The 24,790-nt window shown below is 35.7% G+C and overlaps 1 protein-coding gene and 1 long non-coding RNA gene across 2 annotated transcripts; both read right to left on the reverse strand.

Annotated features, from left to right (window-relative positions):
• Window positions 1–2,916: 2,916 nt before the first annotated feature.
• On the reverse strand, window positions 2,917–3,960 carry LOC135734522 (uncharacterized). The gene is made up of 3 exons (XR_010527376.1): window positions 3,822–3,960; window positions 3,474–3,535; window positions 2,917–3,314 (listed from the first exon to the last, which is right to left on the reverse strand). It is a non-coding gene; the product is annotated as an uncharacterized lncRNA (long non-coding RNA).
• Window positions 3,961–20,572: 16,612 nt separating this feature from the next.
• On the reverse strand, window positions 20,573–24,490 carry cyp26a1 (cytochrome P450, family 26, subfamily A, polypeptide 1). Its single transcript, XM_065253363.2, has 7 exons — window positions 22,652–24,490; window positions 22,311–22,535; window positions 21,940–22,221; window positions 21,693–21,848; window positions 21,471–21,605; window positions 21,229–21,381; window positions 20,573–21,137 (listed from the first exon to the last, which is right to left on the reverse strand). The coding sequence occupies exons 1-7, from the start codon at window positions 22,838–22,840 to the stop codon at window positions 20,799–20,801; spliced, it is 1,479 nt and encodes a 492-aa protein (XP_065109435.1). The 5' UTR covers window positions 22,841–24,490; the 3' UTR covers window positions 20,573–20,798.
• Between the last annotated feature and the right edge of the window lie 300 nt (window positions 24,491–24,790).

Here is a 24,790-nt window from a genome sequence, read left to right on the forward strand (position 1 = left end):
AATTAGGGAGGTGAATGACAGACCGTTTGAAATAGCAACCACAAAACAAGCTGATGTACGGTCCGGTAGCCAGCGGAGATGGAGAAAGTGCACTGTAAAAAATACTTTGCTGCCTTAAAATTTTTTGTTAAATCAACTCAGATTTACAAGTCATGTCAACAGAGATGAGTTGTCATAACTTAGTTGAGAAAAGTCAACTTAATTTTATACGTTATAACAACTCACCTGTAGTTATAACAACTCATATGTAGTCAAGATAAATAATAGTAAGTTGAAATGACTTGTAAATCCGAGTTGATTAAACAAAAAATTTTAAGGCAGCAAATTATTTTTTTTACAGTGTGATGAAAAGTGGAAACAACATGAATAACACATCTGATGTATCATGATCGTTGCCTCAAAAACAAGAGATGAGGAGAAATCACCTCAGTTTTAAACACACCAGGTGAGTATAAAAAAGCTGCTAATGTATACTAACTAGCAAATGTAAACATTGAAAATAATAATAAATATGTCACAATCTCCATTTGTTTACATTTGCTTCCTGTGAAGTGACTTAAAACGTTTGCTCGGCCACAATAATCTTAATAATCTTAAGGCTTGACCTGATTTTGCCAAGTGAGAGATTTTTTTGCCAAGGACAACATTTTTTTCAATAAAACCCATCACTTTTCTTGATGTCATGCGCCTATCAATCTGGAATATGATTTTAATGGAAAAACTGTCTGACATTTATTAAAAATAAGTTTTAAAGTGTTACGTTTATGGGGCTAGAAGGCCCTGTTGGTTCGCTACTGCTCAAACCATTCAAGCAGTACAGTTATAAGATCAATTGGTAAAAACAAAGATACAAAAGAATTGATCGATCTAGTACTAAATAGTATGTGAATAAAGCTAAAATCCCACACATACGACACACAAGTGAACTGTGAGCACCGGATATTTATCATCCCTGAGGTGGACTGTTGTTAACCCCTGACCACTTCTCATTTCACTCCTTGTTCTGACAAATCAGGGCTCATAAACATGAGTATGAAAGGCGATTTACGGAGGACAACGTCTTTGATCGTCCCTCAGGGTAGTGAAGATCTGAGGAGGCTGTCGTCTCACACCACGTTCAGAGCATCGTTACGACGTCACCTCGTATCAGACAGCGGCATAAAATGCAAACGCGCTCATCAGCGACAGGGCCGGGTGGGGGTCTTCAGTTCAAAGAAACAGGGACCCGTTGTGCTAATGAGTCTCCGCTTTTCACAGGCAGGTGAGGTGTCACTCGACATAATACATCCCTAACGGAAAGTGTGAAATGCGGCCTGCTACTGTATACCCCTCGCCAGTCGCAAACAAGATAAGAGAGAGCCGGGAGGGGGGAGACCGGGTGACTAGACACGATAGCGGTCGACTACAGTACCGTCACCTATTCCATTGTGTCCAGATCTCTGTTTCTGCCCCCGGCCCCGGTTTAACCTGAGAGCCCCAGGACAATTCACATCTCTCCAGGGCCGACAGGAAACAAGATGCACAATGCGAGTCGTGTAGACACTTTGACTCCAGTTTAATGACAGCACTTAGCAGGTACCGCTTGAGACGGCCCTGCGCCAGGCGCCGTAAACCACACTCTTTTCTTTCACCTCTCTTTTCATCTCTAGTTATGTCTTTTCTTACATTTGATTTTAATTCACATTTCATTAATTTTAGTTTGACTATTCGTATATTCGTAAGATTGATTCGTACATTTTGAATAAAATTACAGTATTAGTGGCAGCTGTTTGCCAGTAACTTACTGTAGATTTAAAATTATGTTATTTACTGGCAACAGTTTGTTCAAAGTTAAATAAAAGTTAAAGTCTTTGTCTTTACAGTATAAAACTATAAAATTACAGCCTCGTGCCAAGCATTCTGAGAACAAAAGTCTGAAGGAATAAACAAAAAACGTTGATGAGGAATTCTGGTTCTCAGAATGGTTTGCATGGGGTTGTTATTTTATAGTTTTATTCTATAAAGGCGAAGACTTGGTTATGTTTAATGTTCATTTAACTTTAAACAAACGGTTGCCAGTAAATAACATCAATTTAAATCTACAGTAAATTACTGTCATACAGCTGCATAACCACAGCATTTTTTACAGTGAATGTTATATTTTTTCAAAGCAGCTTTACTTTAAAAACTGAGAAAATAAACCATCCACAAAAATGGAAAAAATATAGTATATAGAATATATGGTATTATTGCAAATGTTACAGTCTTTATTAATAGATTATAATATAATTAAACATTATATAATATTTCTCTGACTATCAGACGTTAAATAAATTAATATGATCAACAACAGGCGTTAGGAAAATCTGACTTTTTCAATGTTTAAGTGCTATAATTGGGTCCCCAGTGCTTCTATCAACCTAGAAAATGTGAAAAAGATCAACCCAGTAACTTAGTTTTAGTAAACCACACTGTTAACGATTTCCCTGTATTTTTACAGTACGGTACTGGCAGCACGGTTGCCAGTAAGTTACTGTATTTTGGTTTTACAGTACTGTACTGTAATACCATTTTACAGTACACAAACTAGTACTGTATAGTTACAAAGCAGTACTGTACTGTAATTTTACAATATTTTATTACAGTAGTCTATTTTTACAGTAATTTACTGTAATGTCTATATTGACCCATAAATACTATTTATTACTTATTACAGTTAATACAATAATATTATATAAAATAGCTAGAGATTTAGGTTTAAATCTATAGTTATTAATATGGTAAAAATGCTAAATTAAAACATAATGAATTAAAAGGCAATCCAAGCAATGTTTGTATCAAAATTTTATTAAAAAAAACATTTAATTGAAACAAACATATTTAAAACAAGATTTTAAACAATAATAAACATATAACCAAGTAACATAAAATAAAATCAACAAGTATAAACAAGTTTGGAGACCCCTGCTGTAACATATTTAACTCTGGCAAATAGAACACTGTTCCATAGTTTGAAGTTTTCAGTTTAAAGTCCATCATCGACTAAAAGGTAACATTTCACTGTGGTAAAAACAACACTGGCCCATAGTTTTAAATATTATACTTGAATTTCATTGAACACTAAAAATAAATTAAAAATTAAACTGTGGCAGACAGACCACAGTGGCCTTTACTTTGAAGTCGTCCATTCGAACTCAATCAGGGACTGCATGAAGCTGTTCACATGGGGGTTAATGGCCACAGCTTTTCTCTGCACCAAGTTCCTTGTCTTTTTGCTTGCTCCTTGTCTGGATGTGCACTTTTTCCCATCTTTGGAATTAATTCTATCCAGAAACCTGTTAGAAATATCATAAACATTAAGTCAACAAATATAAGATAGAAAAAGATTCTTAAAAAATTAAACTCAGCCTTGAATTTACTCCTATTCTGAAACCTTTTGCTCTTATTCTACTGTTCCACACCTAATTACATTAAAATACAGAAGATTCACTTACCGCTGAACAAACTCTTTCCTCAATGGACAGCATCCACATGGATCATGTCATGATTGAATGTCCTGAACAGAAAGTACAATTGTTACTGATTTGGACACAACTTTTTATTCTGAAAACAAAATCTTTTGTCAATAAAGTCCAGGGACACCTCTGCTAAATAAATACAATTATTAAATTAAATTTCTTATAACCAAAGTCTGAATATTTCTGTTTGTATATTTCTACATGGCAAACTAAGACAATTGTGTACATGTTGTGTATGGTCGTGTTACAGTGTTGTGTGTGAATGAGTGAATGAGTGTATACATGGGTATTTAAAGAAACTGTAGTGGTAAAGTGCAAACTTACCAAACATAATGTGCTTGGTGTGTGTCTGGTATCACCCGTTGTGCCTCCACATCTGCCTTAACTCCTATAAAAGTGCAAGGACACTCATGTAAACTACAAATAAAAAGTCAGCCACATTCCTGTGTAATTTTGCATGTGACGTGAAAGCATTTAAACCTCTTCAACCCTGAGGACCCTGTCCCGGGTTCCAGAATTTCGTATTTTGACTTAATATAAAAGATTATTTTAATCTTTAATGCTCCGTCATGGACCCCAGTAACACATATGAGATACTGTTTGAAAGCTTAGAGTCTCTACTTTCTGCAGATATGCATCACTTTGACATATCTTTTACTGTAAGAAAGTTATTTACACTTAATTTACACTATCACCCCCCCAATATTTTTTGATATCATATAATATTCACATATTTCATATTTTTCAAAAATGACAAACATGGGCAAGTCTTATATCAAATGAAAGCTCTCACTCTCAGGAATAAGGCTACAGCATTATTTTTGGTTCTAATATTAACACATATCCAACAATCATCGAATGAATAATAAGGTAAAAAATGGTCTTTTGTAAACATATGGGAAACTTGAGTGTGAACTGCCTCAGATAGCACATATAGCTACAAATGATACACCATCTTTTCTTTTAGGTCCTACTCTAAAAAATGAGTCCATTCACAGCATTTTTTTTGGTTGTTTGCATAATTAATCCCTAGCTTTTTATTATATGTGCAAACAAAAAATTAATATTTTTATGAAAAATGTATTTCCGCACCCTTCATTAAAATAAGAATATCTTTTGAATGCGACATGCTAAAGAGTTCATTCTTTTTTGGGGTGTTTACTGTCTGCTGCTGCTAACAACCAGAACTGTCTGCAGTCTGCTAGAGCACACAGACCAGAGTTATACACTATCAAAGACAATGTTTACAACATAAAAAATAAAATTTGGTGTTTCATCATATGAAAAACAACATAAATAACAATATTTGTCACAAACAGCAGCTTTTTATGTAACTTCAAAGGGTTTTCTTTAAAATGATATAAAGAAATTGCATTTATTCCACTGTATGTGGTTATGGTAGCACTTCAAATGTTTTTTTGGCAGAAATTGTACACCATAAGCGTATTATTCCTCCCATCAGTTGGAGTAAAATAACTTTTGCATAGATTATGATAGAGAAAAAATTCCTTTTTCCTCTGTACAGCTGACAATAGCTGGAATCAAACAAAACTGTCTGCAGGGACCTGAGATACCCAGGGCCAGAGTTATATACTTTCAAATAAAAACTTTAGAAAAAACATCAAAAAGCGCCTATTTATTTTTGTGTTTATTAGAGGCCTGACATCACATACAACCATGTTTAGCACTTTCAACAGTGTTTTTTGTAATTTCAAAGGGTTTCCTGTAAAATGATACCAAACTTTTGTATGTAAACCTCTGCATGTGGGTATGGGAAGGCTTTTGAAATTGGGTAGGCCAAATCCAGGCGAAAATCCCCAAAATAGCTTCAGGGTGGAAGAAGTTAATATTGCAGTCGAAAAAATACATGACTTGTAACTGTACATCATGTACTTGCCTGGTGCCTTTAAAGATGATCCATCTTACCCAATCCGACTTACAAGCAATGGTAAGACTGTAAAAAAGACAAATGTTACAAAATCTGTTAGCCATAGAAATAAATAGACCATTGTGAAGGAAATGGTAAAAGAAAATTTAGTAACACTATTACTATAAGAGTTTATTCCTTAACATTTGGTAATGCCTTAGCTAATATGAACTAACAATGAACAATATATTTTACAACATTAATAATATTTGATAATGTTCATTGTGCAGAGACAAAGTGATTGATTTAAAAATGTATTAAGTGTTTAAATCTAATATCATGCTATGCTAACAAATAAAACATTACTGTAAGTGTTAAGCCAGTTGTAAAACAAATATATATATATATATATATATTAGTTGTTATATTATATATTATATATAAATATCTAAATAAGTCTTTTTTTAATTATAACATCTTGTCTACAGAAAATCTCTGAAAATGTCTCGTTTAGTGCAGAAAATAGCGATTTATAGTGAAAAGGTAAAAAGACTGTCCCTTTAATGTTTTACCCGGACCGGCTGCGGTGTAACACTATGTCACGCAAAGTTTTTTAACAAGTAGCTAGCTGCTCACTTTAAAGATAAACATGATCGCCTAAATCTGAGCAATCCTGGTGATGCCAGTTTCCTACACGATGTTATAATGGACTATTTTACATCCAGAGATGAAGGATCAGATGACAGAGACGAGAAGACAAAGGTACGTAAATGCGGAGCCCATTCTCTTTTCGTGCATTGATTTGATGTGTTTTGGAAACTTATATACAGCGTGTAATGCATCTGAAGTGGTGGAAACAATATGCCATAAAAATGTATTGGACAACTTACTGGACGTGTAAAACGCTTTAGAGAAGATATTCTCTGCTTTTGATGATATACCGTAATATAATAACAACAACAATACGCGCGGCAATCCCTTTCGTTCATCTGATATTAAGATGAGCCCAGGTCTGAATGATATTTGGTAGAAGTTAAAGCTGCGATGAGTTCGATGCATGTATCCAGTTAAATATGAGGTTTCTTGTTTTCACTTCTGTGGAGGAGTTCAGTACTACAGTATGCTGTGTACGGTGTGACAAGTCCTGACTGTTTACAACCACGAGTCAGCCTTACCAAACAGTCGAACTTAATACTTTTCTCTGACGCTAACTGAACGGATGAAACGCCGAGATAAACGACCATTATGCTGGGACCGCAAGACCGCGCTGGCGGGTTGTCTTTGTCCATTTCGTTAAAAATAGTTTCATTGTCACCACACTTTCAACACAATATAAACTCACCAAAACCCTCATAATTTAGTTAAAACAACCCTATATTCATTAAAAAAAAAGGTGTAAAGCGAGTTAAAGCAGCGGTAGACTTCTGTGTGTAAGCTTACTTTCTGAGGGAGATTGAAACTTTGTTGGCGACCGTTTTTCTCTCTCATTGCACGTTTAAAACAATATTGTGACAAACTATTGACAACATTCTTAAACTAAAAATTAAGTTTTCATGAAACAGAAATATTTCAAACTTACCGAACTGCCAGAAATCAATCGTCCTCCTTCAGCTGCAGCCAGGAGTTGTGCTCTCTCTCCCTCTGTGTGATTTGACTCTGGCGCACTTTCTCTGATTATTGCAAGTACACCTGGCACATTACAGCAATGGCTACAGCAAGGTTACATCAAGACCAAAATATACTGTAAAATTTTCCCGCTCAAACAAATTTACCCAGAATGCATTATGAACTGCAGTACTGTACTGTAATGTACACATACAGTATAGTACTGTGGATTTTTACAGTAATGTACTCCTAATCTACAGCGACATCTTACAGTGCATTCTCTGCAAGCATGTGAAAAAATAGGTCATTAAAATTTGTCTCCCCTTGTGATGTCAGAAGGGGATAAAACCGCCCCTTAATCTGCACTATCCAACCACGGCACTGTCATTTAGTGCAGAGATCAGCTCATTTGCATTTTAAAGGACACACCGAAAACTGCACATTTTTGCTCACACCTACAAAGTGGCAATTTTAACATGCTATAATAAATGAACTATATATATTTTTTTAAACTAAAACTTAACATGTGTGCTCTGGAAATACCAAAGATTTATTTGACTTCTAAAAAAGTCCAATTTAAATCCCCTTTAAATTCGAAAATTCCTTTCCATCTTACATTGACCCTTAACAGAAGACAAAAATATAAAAAGCAGGAGTTTGCAATAATAATTTTTATTAGACTTCAGTGCACATCCGCATTTGCTTTATCCAGCTTATTGAGTACAAGTGGTCCTCTACCTTTCTAAGAGACTTTGACGGAAGACCAAATTGACAAAAGAGCTTAAATGGGAATACGGACCAGAGTCGTGAAGACCGGGATAAAATGTTCCAGTATGCAACACCTACCAGATAATGTTCAGCATCCGTCTGAAGGTTTGGGAAAGTAGATGATGAAGCACATGCAGCGAGTGTTAAATCACAGCAGCGCTCCAGAAGATGAAGAATTACTCTTTAATAGGCAATAAATAGGAATTAGCATCAGCGGGGTTATGTTCAGGTCAGAAGGGTCTGAGCAGGGCGATGGAGTTCACTGATAGACTCTCTGGCCCTGACTGGATTCCCAGCTGTGAGAGGCTGAAGTCTCATCTGTCCCTGTCTGTCTCAGCATGAGCACACAACCACACCTACCACACTCACTCTACCTCATGAACATCTCACCCATGTCCACCAGCTGAAGATTCACCAACTCATCCTATAGGGTTCACTAGAGCCAATAAAACCAAATTTCGGATATGAAAGAAGGGCAGGAAAGACGCCAATTTGCAGAAAGTAACTTCTCTGTTTATACCTACAGATGTTATTATGTTTAACTATTGTACATTATTATTGTGAGTGCAAACATCTCTATCCCAGCATATAGTGTTGGTAAGAACAGACTCAATGTTTTATCATTTTTGGAAGAAAATATATTACGGTGGGTCAATACTCAACATTTTTGACTGCTTGAGCCAAACTGATCCGTATTAAGCTCTATTAATAGAGTAAATGTCATGAAGAAACAGCATTTGCCAACATATTTAACTCAATTGTATTGTTCTGGAATTAAATGAACAATGAAAATTGGGCATTCAATGTTAGAATGGAACCAGAGCTGAAAAATAATTATTAGAAAATTGGTTAATGTTTACCAATAATGTTAACATTAACCAGCAGCCTGCAGAGCCTTGTTGATGTCAGTGGGAAAAGAAGTTCTTGAGAGGTGGAGCAAGAATTACTTTTTAATAATGTGAACTGATGAATTGTTCACTATAAGACCAGCAAAGTCCATAAACAATGTTTAAAGCCATCAAAGGAGACCAATACATTCTTTAGGGAATAATAATGAGTTTCCAAGCTATTCTCGTTAAAAATGCGTAAAAATAGTATGCAGTGTGAAGAGTCATGAAAAACATAAAATTCCAAATTCCAGCTTTGTGTTCATACGATATACGCCAGTCCTTCCCGTTTGTGCTTTTTTGTATTGGTTTCTAATTTTTTTCTGTTTTTTAAACTATTTTTGCTTGGGTTTGGGTCAGATTAGGGATTAGCTTTAGGATGTCATTTAGTATATAGGTTTCTTCACTTTTTGTTTATTTTTAAGCCATGGTCCCTTGGGGTTAGAATTGGTTTGAATTGGGGTTTGGATGTCATTTTATATGGTAGAGAAAACAATACATAAAACAACATATTAAGTTAATGGAACTGACTGGCATATCATATGCACGCAAAATTGGAATTTGGCATTGGTTTTTCATGACTTTCACAGTGGTTGCTATTTATACGCCAGACTGATCTCACAGAAAAAATAATATTATAATCACAAAGTATTTAATTGATTTATTTGTGTTTCAGCTTTTTATGTGCCTTGAGCACAAATTTCTAAAAATAGTTTTTCGTGGCCATTGCATGACTTTCTTTTTTGTTTCATTTTATCTGTTTTTTTTCCTATTTTCTTACCATTGTCTCTTGGGGTTGGTGTTAGAATCACTTTCTGTTACATTTTTAGACATCCTGAACCGAACCCCAAATCCAGACGAGAATAGTTTTAAAAGCTGAAGAAAAACATGTAGAAACCAATAGATAAAACTACATCCTAACCACATCCCCCAAGCGATAATGATTTAAAAATAGGAAAAAAAATTTAAAACAATACATACAATACAAAATGACACAAAAAAGGAATGTTGTCACACGGCCACGAAAACTATAGAAATTGACACACGAAAAAGACATTCATGCTTAAGGCACTAAAAAGGCGGAATTCGTGCCATTGACACAAATAAATTAATCAAATGTTTAGTGACTATAACACGACTTTCCGTGAGATCATGTTGCTATATGCATTTCATGAGGATGGGCTGAAAGATTCAGTACTGAACTTTTCCATTCAAAAACAAATTTAATGGGGTACAGGCAGGTCCTGATTGATGGGCCGAATGAAGGATAGCAATGGTAAAGAACCCATGAGAAAATGTTGCACTTTTAAGGACTTTCAGTGCTACTTAAAGCAGATTGCGTTCATCTTTCCAGGACACTGCAAAACAAAAAAAGGTCAGAAAATGGTCCCTAGCTGTGACTGGAGAGGTCGGTACCCTTTCTGTCACTAGGGCTGTACCCTTTCAAAAAGTACAGCTTTGCACCTAAGGATTTCATTTAAGTACCTCAGAGATACATACTGGGAACAAAGAGAACTTATTATTAACTCAAAAATACATATTGGTACTAAATGTTTACATATCTGTACCTAATAGTCCATACAATTACCTTCTTAAAGGGTGCTGTCCCACTGACAGCTAGGGTACAAATTTTGACTTTTTTCTAACAATGTAGGTCCTTAAGGTATGGTAATCTACCCAAAATTGTATTCTGTTTTGTATTCCTGTAAAGGTATCAAACGGAAACTTAGGGTACAGCCCCAGTCACAGAAAAGGTACAGTTTTGTACCTTTTTTTCTGACAGTGAATGGTACATATTAGGACCTTTTCAAATAATACTGTCTCAGGGAATGAGATATTTTTTTCTGATACTGCGTTTTCTTATAGTGATGGATGTAGAAAATGAATGATGTTTTTTGAGCATGGGATGAAGTCAGAGCATCAGAATGGAAGATAATGTCAGAAGGGATGAAAGTGAAATGTTGCAAAACGTTTGTCTGTTGAGAATGTAATGACAGAGAGAGAGAGAGAGAGAGAGAGAGAGAGAGCGAGAGAGAGAGAGAGAGAGAGAGAGAGAGAGAGAGAGAGAGAGAGAGAGAGAGAGAGAGAGAGAGAGAGAGAGAGAGAGAGAGAGAGGTAACTCTTTCAGCATATGTGTGCATGTGTGTGCACAAATGCGCTGTATATTACCTCTGCCCTCTCGATGAACTGACTCGGTCTTCCTCACCGGCTTTAAAAGTTCACAGCAGCTGTTTTTGCTTCTGATGAGAAAAGCAAATTAATCATTTTTATTTGAGCTGTTTGAACATAGCAGAACGACATAACAAACCTCTACCCTTGATATTGTGATAAACAACTAGCAAACTCATTATGGGTGAAAACCATCAGTGAACCACAGACCGGAACAGTCACACCAGAAACAACCATATGTCTTTATTAGCACTTAACAGTCAATTTATTTTAATAGAAAAATATCTTATTTAACTGCAGTCCGATTGTTGTATTTAATAACTGATAAAACAAAATTATTGACTTCATACATCACTTCATGGTCTATATTTGTTTATTGGAGTATCTGTGCAATAAGCAAGATAATTCTCAGTAAAACAATCCCTGACAGTGATACAAGACTGTAATATAGTATAATACTCTGGCCAAATATCAGTGCATTGTATTAAAATATTTTAGTAGAAGAAAAGAAAGAAGCTTCATATACATAACATTATCATATGAGCTAGTGTCTCTTACACATCTTGTATTGGTTCTCAGGTTATTTGAGCATTTAACTCCATGAGAGAGAGAGCGAGAGAGGGAGACAGCTGCTAGTGTGTTAGCAGGTAGGGAGTTAAGGGTAAAAAGTCATGCAAGGGTTCATGTACAGGCTAAATGAATAAGGATGGGGGAGGAAGACATGAGTGAATGAGAAGGTAAAACCTATAAGCATCAGGTGTTTCACTTACAGATGAATGAGAGTTTTAAAACTACACAATCATAGATAGACAACAACCATAATCAAACAAGTCTAACATCTGAAGTATATCTCAAATAAGATTAAGTGACAACAGTCATCTCACACATTACCTCAGTATTCTCACACAGCGCTCAAACTCATAATGATACCAAAGTCTGTCATGAAAAGTCCAAATGTTTCATTAAATCTTTTCAGGATCAAATCAAATGAGGTGTACTATTCACATCACCACATAACTGTGAAGGAGAAACATCTGAAACAAAGTTGCAGTTAAATGAAACTTTTGAGCAACCTTTTGTTTGCAATCTTATCATTTACATTGCAGCATAATGAATGACGTAGGCTAGGTAACTTAAAATACTTAAAATAGCAAGACAACATTTGTATTTTCTTCATCATAACACATAAATATGCTAATATATCAATATGCCAGCATCAGGATTAAATTCATCCGATGTGCCAAATTTACCGACCATTCATGCGTGAATTTAAATCAACCCCGATTGGTTCATTTTAAGCACCAATTAAGACAAAAGCAAATGATGATGCTGTGATATTCAGATGCTTTAGATGATCATCTCCAGACATTAGACATGAATCCTAATGAAATACTGTCATACCAGGGGCGTCAATTTGTGTTGAAAAGTGGTGGGGACAAAAGATCAGATGAAAAAACATTACAGCAGGACGGGAAAAATATTGAATAACGGCGCATCAAAAATTGACATAGTATAGGCCGGTCAACAACACAAAAATACTCAGCATAAAATCCTCAACAATGTCAACTGCACAACACCAGCTCAACCGAACAGTGCCACAGCACCATACTGTAGAAAACAGCAGCACGTTAAGTCAATGATTACAATGAAAACACACACACACACACACAACACAACATATGTGACCCTGGACCACAAAACCAGTCGTACACTGCAAAAAATGAATCTTGAACAGTTTTCTTAAACACTAAATTCAAGAAAAATTCAAGAAAAAATTGCTTACCCCATTGGCAGATTTTATTGCTTGTTTTATGCACAAAATCACTTAAATTTGATATTTTTGGTCTAAAAACTAGACCTATTTTCTTAGGTCATTTTGCACATCAAGAAATATTTTTTTGATATTTCTACTGAAACAAGACAAAAATACTAAGTAAGAAAGTCATTTTTGCAGTGTAAGTCATTGATTTTTCAGAACATTTTAACCAAATGCTTTCAAAAAGTGTTGGGGACAAAATCAGCCTCTTCAAAAAGTGGTGGGGACTTGTCCCCAGCGTCCCCAGTGTAAATGACACCTATGTGTCATACAGTCACAAAACATAAATATTTACAGTAAGTGTGGCCAAAAAGTTTCAAACATTTATATTTTTGTCATCTACAATGAAGTCCAAAATTCTGAGACTTCTGGAAACGTTTTTTTTTTTATGAATGACCAGTTGTGGCTGGGGACTTCTCTTCCATGGGGCGTGAATTCAATATATGTGTTCGGAGTGTCGTGTGTTGCTCGTAATGTCAAAAATTAGGGCTGTCAAAAGATTAATTGCAATTAATTGCATCTAAAAAAAAGTTTGTGTTTGCATAACATGTGTGTGCACTCTGCATAATGATTATTTATATATAAAACACACACAATCAAAGGTACAGTATGTTTAAGAAAAAATTGTTATATTTATATATAAAATATTTATATATAATATACATTATATAAATGTATATACAGTATATAAATGCAAATATTTCTTAAATATATACATTAATATGTGTGTATTTATACATACAAAATATTTACACACAGTACACACACATATGTTATGTAAACACAAACTTTTATTTTGGATGCGATTAATCCCGATTAATCTTTTGACAGCCCTAGTCAAAATATGTGTTCGGTGCATCATGTTAACTTATGTGCATCACGCGTCATGTCAAAATAAGTGCCTGCTGCACACGCGTTGAAAGAGTTTGTGATTAAAGAGACGCTCACATTCACAAAATACTCACACTAACTTAACACTAAACTCTGATTACACATGAAGCGTCGAAGCGTCTGTAGCAGACATGTATTTTGACATGATGCACATAGGTTCACATGACGCGCCAAACACAGATTTTGACATAACGAGCCAGCCACATACATGATGGATAAATACATGTGGCCATGTGCTTCACATTATGTGTCCTCTAAAAATAAGTCACCGACCACCATTGTGAATGACACATCTAAATTGTAAATAATAAATTCATTATCATCATAACAATTTAAATAAGTTGCATTGATAAAAGGATTTTAAATCATTTCAGACTATCTTTCTATTTAATACATTTACATTTCTTACCTACATTTTATATATATATTTTTTAAAATATTTTACATAAGTTAAAATGTTTTAAGATTTCAGTGTAGTCTTAGACTTTGTGGCCCACTGTATATCCTTTATATGTTCTTTAAATCCCTATGATTCAGTTTGAAACACAGTGCTGTTTTAGATAAAGATATAAAAGTCTTACAAGTGCAGAGACTTTCTTACTGCATAAGACAAAGAAGACTTCACCTTTAATAGAAAATATTTATTTTTCCAGGTATTTATTCACAATCATTTTGCAATGGAAAAAGTTTGAAATTTCATTTATATAAGGTTTGGCCCTGTTTAATGGCCTCTATAACCTCTGAGCGATTTTCATCTATGAACCATGCAGGGTTATAAAAAAGCAAATGTGTTTTTGTTAACTGCTAAAGACATTTGTATAAACTGAGAATGCAACTTGTGTTAAAACGTTTATCACCGTTCTACACATAACTTTTTGTTACTTTGAGCAAACGTGTGGTTGAAAACACTGCAGAACAACTTGAGTCCTGACAAAGTTCATGGCTAGACTGAACTTTTGAACTTTCTGTGGTATGTGGCTTTGTGCTGGAGTCCAAATCAAACATTTAGCCGTTTGGCCTGAAGAAGCAGTAGTAGATCTGCGCAGACACACGCGGGTCCTGCAGGTTATCTCGCCTGGATTCCAAGTGCATCAGGCTTTACTGAGCTAAACATCAACAAAACTCAAAGATCTTTAATGATTTATTATTCTTATGCATAAGACTAGAACTCAGGTTCAAACATCAGGTCTTAAAGGGGTAGTTCAGCCAAAAACCAAAATTACCCCATGATTTACTCACCCTCAAGCCATCCTCATGTATATGATTATCTTTTTTCAGATGAACATAATCTAGGTTATACTTGAAATGTCCTGGCTGTTCCAAGCTTTATAATAGTAGTAAATGGTGGTTATGATTTTAAGCCCAAAATGTCCATTCATCATTCACAGAAGTAATTCACATGGCTCCATGGGGTTAATAAAGGTTGTCTGGGGACAATCTATGTGATTTAAGAAAAAATTAAAAATTGTAAAACTTTACAAACTAAAATAATTACCTTCTGGGAACAATCAACGTGCAAGCACAATGCGTTTCCAGCGTATGACGTAGCATCCAGTAGTTATTTTAGTTTGTAAACTTTTAAGTATTGATATTTTTCTTACAAAATCACATTGATGGATGGACTTTTTGGGGCTTAAAATCAAAGCACCAATTACTACCATTACACAGCAAAAAAAAAAAAAAAAAAAAAAAACATTTTCTATGTCAGTACATATATTTGAATTTGTTTTAAATTAAGATGCATTTTCTTGAAAAAAAAAAACCCATAAAATTTAAAACAAAAAACATAAAATTAAAGTGAATTTTTGCTTAAAACAGGCAAAAAAATGGTGTGAGAAAAACTTATTTTCTTATTAAAGTTTTAAACGTATTAAAACTTTTTTCTCAAACTTTTAATTCAAGAAAAAAATCAAGAAAAAAATTCTTACCCCGTTGGCAGATTTTTTTTCTTGTTTTAAGCACAAGTTTGTACACTTAAATTGTATATATTTTTTGTCTAAAACTAGACTAATTTTCTTAGGTCATGTCTTATCAAGAAAATATTAATGATTTAAGATTTTTTTTAGATTTGTACTGAAAACAAGACAAAAAATACTAAGAAAGTCGTTTTTGCAGTGTATAAAACTTGGAAGAACCAGGACATTAACTCCATAATCAGATAATCATATACTATCCCACCATATAATAATTAAGTAACTGTAAAAAAAATAAATGTTAACTTAATATTTTTTTTTTAAATAAATTAATGTATTGCCTTTCTAGTTAACTATACAAATGCTGGTTTCAAAGTGAAACTAACACATGAATGTGGGTTTGTTTGTGTTGAGTTGAACACAAAGACACCACAAACCACAGATTGAAGTGCTGGAGGCTTCTGTCTGGCATGAACTCGGAGGACTGTTTGAACTTGCCTTTAAAAATGATCATATCAGATATTACTGTCAGAATGGCATAACAGCAGATGTCTCAGAAAGTCGAGCATTAGTTTGCACCTCATCTCTCGCTGTCAAATATCTTGAGGTGTTTTCAGGTGTTTACTTTCTTACTTGAGAGACTGGAAATGTATATGATACTTAAATAACTGCTGTTTCTTTATTGCTGGAAAAATATACAGATGAATATTCTTATTTACAAAACGAAAGTTCATACCAGAAATATTTGGTCTTTACTTAAAAAAAAATGCTTTAATGATCTAATGTGTGTGATTTTGTTTAATTTTTAAATATCATTAATGAGAAGTCATTAATTATAGGTTTAATAAAAAGGATTTTCACAGTGGGGGGGACAACTTCATTTTTGTTTTCAAGTTGTTTACAACATTAAAGTGATTCAGTTTGTTGCTATGGTTAATTTCAATAAAATGATTCAAAAATATTTACTGATTCATTTGAATCTCAGTGTAAACATTTACACTAAAGCATGCTGGGCTGATTCAACCCACAGTTGGGAACAATGGACAATTGTAAACTTAATTGTTAAGGTGAAATTCACCTCGAAAATCTGAATTTGAAATATTTTACTCATTGAGTCTGTTTTTAGTTTATCATTTCATTAATTTAGTATACATTTCTCTTAAAAATGTAGTAATATTAAAATAATTTTTCGTTTAACATTTTGTGTCACTTATAAAAAGATGGTTTTATATTTAATGAAATGGCTCTCTTTAATAAAGCTTTTGTAGTCTTGCTAACTTGTTTTTAACAGAATGTCTGTGAATCTGCGGCTTCTTCAGCACTGTTGCATAAAAAATCAGATCAAGAGTGACTAAGCGTCATGAAACTTAACCTGAAAGCTGGAGGTAACAGTCATGAATCATCCTGACTCTCAATAGGCTCCTGAAATGTAGCTGCTGGAATGGAGCCTCCCGTCCACAAGATTTAAGGAATCTGTTTCACTTGTTGGATCCTATCATTAATGGTCTGTTATTTGAAAGACAAAATGGTGCATACTTATAGTTCAGGCCACCGGTTCACCCAGAAACCTGAGCCACGTCTGCTTGACTGAAGTATCTCTGCCTCTTGAAATGTGCCGGGTGTGGACGCTTTACTTTCAGAGAAAGAAAAACATTTATCATTTTCTTTAGGTTTCACTCACTAAAGAAGATGGCTGTATGATGTTTGCCTGCACCTGCAGACTATATGATACGGTGGTCCCTGGGTTTTTATATGCGTGCATCAACATGATCTCACAAATAGTCGTTTTATAGTCACGCAAAATTTGATCAATTTATTTATGTCCATGGCACGAAATTCAGCTTTTTTACATGTCTTGAGCATGTCTTTTTCATGACACTGGCATAAACTTCTATAAATAATTTTGTGTCCATGGCACAACTTTCTTATTCGTGTCATTTCATGTATTGTTTTCTCATTTTTTTATTTTTAAATCATTGTCGCTTGGGGTTGGAGTTAGATTTGGGGTTTGAGTTAGGATGTACTTTTATGCATTGGTTTCTTTTTTCACCTATTCTCGCTTGGAGTTGGGGTGTGGGTTAGGATGTCTAAAAATTTAACAGAAAGCGATTTTAACCCCAACCCCAAGCGACAATGGTAAGAAAATAAGAAAAAACAATGAGAAAACAATACATAAAATGAAACGAAAAAGAAAGTCGTGCAATGCACACAAACAATTATTTATAGAAATTTGTGCCAAAAAAAAACATTTGTGCTCAAGGCACGAAAAAAGCTAGATTTCGTGCCATGAATACAAATAAATTGATCAAATTTTGCATGACTATAACACGACTTTCTGTGAGATCAGTCTCCATTTGGCAGACATTTTTTTCCAAAGACACTTACTGCACTTTTAAATCATATATTCTTGTGTTTTTGTGTTTCATGGGAATCAAACCTGTGACCTTGGCGTTGCTAGTGCCTGGGTTCCTCCTTCAATGTAAAAAAAATTCTGGGTTATTTTCAGCGCTAGGTCAAAAAGGGATGAACCCAAATAGCCTGATCTCACAAGAATTCGTACATATTTTACAAGTTGGCTAATTCGTATGAATTCAATAATCATTTCATAATATAAAATATTGATATAACGAACAATAACGAAGACATCTTCCAAAGTTTAAATATTTTAGTCCAATAGTCAAATAATTTGGGCCAGTCCCACAATATGTAAATCAGATCTGCTGGTGATTGTTTGCACCTATTACATGCATCGCTTACAGAGGGATATATTTCAGCAAGTCTAGCATTAGTATAGTAAACCCTATGTAGTAGCTTACATTGTATAAGCCCATGTCTTGTGCATATGAGGGATGAATGAGCTCAAGAATATGTTCTCACTGTTCATCGGACAGTCCCTTTACCAAGCACCTCTGGCCTGATTTATTATGAATCTCTTGCACAAATTGTCTGACTTGAAAGAAATTAAATTTTGGCTTGTTTTAACCCATTGCTGGTTCAAATATATACATTTTCTGGGTTTGTTTCATTTTTGATCCAACACTGGGTTAAAAAATAACCCAGTATTTTTTAACTGAATGGTGAATTTAGATTGCATATAGTCATAGCATGGCCCCTCAAAAACAGCATGATTTGAGATGTAATAGCACCAATGTAATACTGAATGAAATGAAATACTGTACAAATCTTAAACTTTTGTTATAAGAAAATACAACACTGATGCTTGTACACAAGACTGGTCTTAAACTAAAAGTGCATGGCCCCTAAAGTAATCTCTAAATGAAAAATATGCGGTTTTAAAAGAATTTCTTTACAATGTTTTTTTCACCAGTTGCCCTTTGAATATTCCAAAATCATCATTATCATCAATTTTCCAAAACTTCAAACTCCCAAGAAATGGATAAATTAATGTCCCTGCCGCGAGGTCGTGCCTCTTTTGGTAAACGACTGAACTTTTCTTGACCCAGGAGACCCGTGAAAAACCCCCTCTCGATTATAAATAATAGCAATGGGCTGCTAATAGGTAATCCGATTGAGCTGTGGAAAAGTCTGATATGATTCGGCAGGAGGGCCGCAGACGTGTTGATGCTGTTAAAAACCTTCTCGTTCAAATGATTCGTTTTCACTTAAGTGCCAGAGAGTCATATCAGTCTGAATGAATCTTTAGATGAAGTTCCTCATGCTTATCAAGACTTTACAGTGCTTGTGTTTCTCAGGGAATATTAGATGTTTGGGTGCTGGTTAGCCAGATGGAGGTACATTTTGATTAACATGTGTATCATATTATAAAGGCTTTTGTAATGCTGTCTAAACATGGCTCATATGTTTCGAGCGAGTTCTCTACAAGGCAAGGTTGTTGAAATAATTAGCATAAAACATATAGGTATAATATATTTTAAACATTAAGTATATGAAGAGCTCAGATGCAAAGCCCTCTAAGTGCGTCTGGCATGTTTTTTTTTTTTGTAAATAAGCATAATTTAAAGTAACATAAGTTAAACCATTTCAGCTTGTCTTTATATGTCAAAACTTAAAATAGAAGGGTAAATTGACTTGCAAAACCAAGTTGTTTTAATTTTTACAGGACATCCTAGAAACCTCATTTCAACATGATAAAAACCATTCAGGTCAGCCACTCTTATGACTACAGGGAAGCAACTTCAGGAAAAGTTCAAATCTTGTTTACGTTCAAATGAAATAGGGCGACTAGTCGGCCGAAATGGCTCTCCTCCCTCATGCTAAATAACAAACAGTTCAGTGTCTGAGGGAAAACTCACCCCGCAATTACACTGATTTACTAAACACATGTTGGGTTCGAGGGAGTGAATAAAAACAAGGCTCTTTCATTTGGTTGCTATAAATTCTGTATATACTCGCAAATTGAGACAAAAAATGGCTCGGTGAATAAAAAGTTTTGTTGTCACCCCTAGATGTCAAACAATAGGCCGGACAGACGTTCTTTACAAGTCGATAGGAGGAAAAGTTCAGCTGCATCTCTCCCAAGACCTGCGCTTGCAGCGATAGGGTAACTGAACATAAAGGTGTCAACCCTGCAGCAGGACGCGTGTAAATTAACACAGGAGAAATGGCCAAAGGAGGCATCTGCCAGCGTCTCAGCGCCTCTCTCTCCTCCTCTCCCTCGCCGTGTCACACAAGGACAAGTCGCTTCCGCATGACCCCTATGAGACGATAGACGGGCCCCCACCCGTGGGGCCACAATCTGCATCAAAAAGCCATAGACGGAGCCCAAGATACTGAAGACTGTACTGTAACATTTCATCCCTGTCAACATGCCTTTTTTTAATAAAGGATGAAGTACAAAACCTCAAGAAGGTTATGGTCAGACTTTTGTGTCACTTCATGCATAATATAAAGTGCTGAAACTTTGTCCATTATATAATGTCTGCATCAACATCTTTTTCTTTAAGGGCAGATCTCCAAGTATTTTGCATTTGCTGCTTAAGAGATTTATTTGGATGCTTTTGCATAAATGAGAAAGATAAAGGCACTGCTCATAATCTTTTATGTTAATGTATGCTTGTCTCATCAGCATGCATGCAACACAGATTTTTACCAGTAAAAAACAAGAGTTTGGTAAACTTTAAAAAGAACTTGCTTTATTAAATAAAACCCATATAATAGAGTAAATTAAATAAGTTGCATACAATAGAAAAAGTTATAAGACATTACAAATATACATCACAGAAACGTTATAGAATTTGACAGTGATCCACGAAATAGTGCCTTTGTTTTCTTGAATAAACCTATATACACATCTTTCATATAAACAAAATATAAAGTGTCAAATACATGACAGCTCATCTAAAATATATATATATATATGTATATTTATATATGTACAAACTCATAGTCTGAGTAATTTCTGAATTAATTTCTAACGTAACTACTGAACTTAGTAGGCAGATTGTCCACTGGATAAACCGTCGGGCCAGTTTTCATAGTCGGGGGTCCGTTGGAAAGAATCCAGTTGCATTGCTGCGTTAACTCGACTAAAAAGATCTTGAGTAACACTTTGGCAAACTCTTTGCCCACACACATCCTGGAACCACCTCCGAATGGGATGTAGTTAAACCTGGAAGCGTCTTCCAAGCCTTTGTTCATGAATCTCTCCGGCTGGAACTCGTCTTTGTTCGGAAAAACCTCGGCTACGTCGTGTGTGTCGCAAATGCTGTAAATGACATTCCAACCTTTTGGAATCTGGTAACCCTGAACAGAAAGAGAAGTTAAAAATTTTAGCCACATTTTTTTTTTTGCGATTGATCTTTAAGTATTAAGCGAGTCTTTAATGTCAACTTACATTAAGTTCAAAGGTTTTGAGTGCTACTCTGAAACCTCCAGGCACCGGTGGATTGATTCTGAGAGTTTCTTTAATCACACATCCGGTGTACTTCAGCTGTTCCAACAGCTCCATGCTAAGGCTCTTTCCAGGTGAATAGAGTCCCATTTCGGCCTGCGAATAAAATTATCACTCCATTAGCACACACACGATGCTTAACTCAGACATCAGGTTAAGTAGAACCGAAAGAGTTAATCCTTTACCTTCTCCTGAAGCTCCTCTCTGACCTTCTGCACCACATCTGGATTCAGTCCCAGGAACATGACCAGCGAGGTTGCAGTACTGGCCGTGGTCTCATGACCTCCAAACAGAAGCTCAGTTGCTGCCTCTTTCATTGCCTAGGGTAATAAAAAACAATTAAGTTGTGATTTTGAGATTTTTTTGAGATTTAAAACATCAAACAAGCCTCATAGGGATATTGTTACCTGTAAACTAAATGGCTCGTCACTTCTCCTGCTGTTCTCAATTAACAGCTGAAGAGCATCTTTGTGCGTCTGCTCATTTTCGTTATCGTCATCCTGAATTTTCTTCCTGATGTTCTCCTCGATTTTGGAATGAATGAAATTCCGTGCTTTCAGACCCTGCCAAAAGTAAATGAATATGTAAAACAAACACGTTGCCATTGAGTTTTTCCCATCATGCAAATATTTCCTACATGTCATCATAACTCACCCTGTACAGGCCACTGAAAGGAACATCGATAGGCAGGGAGAACAAGTTTTTGATCATTTCCTCGAAAGCTTCCACTAATTCCTCCTCGTCCGTCTTGATTTGTTCTGGCTCAAAGCCGAGCAGGATTCTCATGGCGATCCGGAACATGAGGCGCTTCATCTCCGGATAAACCAGCACACATCCATCTTTTTGCAACCAGTCTTGAATAGCGCTCTTCACCTCCTGTTGGATCACAGGAATGTAGTGCTGAAGAGCATCTCTTGAAAAAGCTCTCATGATCGCCTAAACAGAGAATTCACACCATCAAACATGATTTCATTTCAGCTGAATTGAACAGATTTACATTCACAGACATAAGACTGCATTCTTACCTTTTTCTTGTTTTTGTGCTGAGTGCCATGAACATTGGATAGTGTATCAGAGCCCAGTATAGTTCTGACAGATGCTGGCCACTGAACCGAGACCAGTTTGTGTTCACCCAGCAAAATCTGTCTCACGTTATCTGCACCCATCACCCTGACAGTCGGGTTGCCGAAGAGATGCGTTTTGTAGATGCATCCGTATTTCTGGCGTTTCATCCTTAGGAATTTCCTTCTCTGTAAATGCAAAAACGCAACGCGTTATGACTAAATTTCACAACACTTACCAAACATGTAAATCTAACTGAACACATTATATTGCACATATGTGTCAATATAAAGCATAAGCATACCTGGAGGATGAGCTGGAGAGTTTCTCCAATGAAGGGTAAACCCATTGTGCCCGGTGGCAACGGACTAGCACAGTTCGGATCTACACGCCGAATCATGAACATCTCCCATAATTTAACAGCGGCGAGAAAGAGTAAAACCGGCAGCACGATGGTGCAGAGAAAAGTCACCATGAGAGTAAACAGACCCATGTCTAAAATCGCAACTATAGCAAAGAGACCTTTTGGAGACGAGATGCGTCTTTATGCGTAAACTGAGAGACTGTGCGCCCGTGCGTCCTTATATATCCATCGCGCGCAGGTCTCCTCCTGTTACCTTCCTCAGATAAATTAGTTCACACAAAGTTCATCTTTAATTGTGGTGTCATCTCGCCCCGCCCACGGGGCACAAGCGGCTCCAAACTCTGAGCCATTTGTTATAGGCGCATTTTAATACCACCTCCTGTAGCAGGCGGACAATCCTGAGATTTCACTTTGAAAAGGTGTTAATTCCCCGACACAAAAGGACGCATCCGAGGCGCTATTGTTGCGAATATTCCCGTCGCTTGCGCTGATTACTCTGCACCACCAGAAATGCCGTTGAGGATTTCATTGAGGAGCTTAAAATCTGTGAAGCTTTACTTTTACATTTTAAATCCCTTCAATGTCTCTCTTTTTTATCCCTCTCAAGGCGTGGGGGCTTCTTAAACCCACTCTTACACGGGCTGCACACACGTACAGCTAGATTAGGCTAATAAGGAAATGCATTCAGGTGCGCATTTTGGAAATAACATTACTGTGCATAGTGTTGCATTAGCTTATAATTGTTATCTTTGCGTAAATTGTGTAAGCCTATTTTTTATTACAATAAGAACTAAATAAGTTGATGAGATGAAGGTGTAAAAAAGAAATTCAGGTGTATTATTGTTCAAACTGTGCTCTTGAATAAATAAATCTGCTTTCATATTAGACTTTAACCCGGAACCGTGCCGTATGTTGCGCGTGTTTTCATGCCCTCGCGGTGAGTGTGCAGTAATATCATAAACATAATGGTTGTCTTGTGGTGGGTTCAAACCCAGGTCAGCTTAAAAAGTGACGGAGCAGCGCAAGGTTACCGGTACACACGAACCACCCACAGCATCGCGAATTACTGTTTTTACGACGGCCATAACGTGGAAAATACAAGCTGGGAAGTCGGCGAGTTAAAGAGACAGGAAGGCTCCAAATTTTCTCTCTCTTCATTCTTTGATGTGTCCCTGCCCCGCATTTCACCTTTCATCCCTCGCGCCGGTGGGACGGGCGCTCGCGCACGCACGAGATCTCCATGTTTAAGGGTATTCCAGGCATGTGTCTATGTAAGCAGCACATTCACGTGTTAACCCATTACACGACTATTGTCATATTTATTCTTCAGCATGACTCGACCGTGCCAAATGCCGTGAACCTTTAAACTTGGCCTTATTTGTGATTTTTTTTTTTTTGTCAGTTATGAGACGCGTATCCTTTGTATGGACTCGTGGCAGCGTGTGGAATTCTTTAACTAGCCTAATAAACTGATTAAACCTTAAGCAACCTGAAGTTCAAGTATAGTTCACTCCACACAAGAAAGTTTTAAAACATTCCTTGGACTGAGATTTGTTTAAAATTATTTTATGCAAAGTGTAATATTCCCACACTCTTCTGTGCCGTTGACAGTGCTGTAATCTAATACTTATGGTAAATACATTAAATTTTAATACCAAAAGATTAAAACATAATTTTGCATTTCAGTCAATAAAGTGGCTAATGTTTTATAACTCTAATACCATGATTTTTTGTGTAATTTATACATTTTTATGTTTTTTTTATATAAATAATTTCTCATGTGTTTGTTCTTAAATGTATATTTTTGTAAAACTACTTTGCAACAATGTAAAATAGATTTAAAAAAAAAACGCTATAGAAATAAATTGAATAAATATATTTAAACAGTTCATTTCAGCTTCAGTTCAAGTAGGTCAATTTATCGTAAAAAGGTTTATTACAGCTAATAAAAGATTTTAATAATCGTGTTAAAATCTTTAAGAAAGTTACGCGCAATGCATATTTTTGTCGTCTTTGTACAAATACTTCTTCCAACGATACGTGGCTCGTATACGAGCTGAGCATTGAGCTCGCGCTGTT

This window comes from Paramisgurnus dabryanus, chromosome 1 (assembly GCF_030506205.2).
Source record: "Paramisgurnus dabryanus chromosome 1, PD_genome_1.1, whole genome shotgun sequence".
NCBI classification, from domain to species: Eukaryota; Metazoa; Chordata; class Actinopteri; order Cypriniformes; family Cobitidae; genus Paramisgurnus; species Paramisgurnus dabryanus.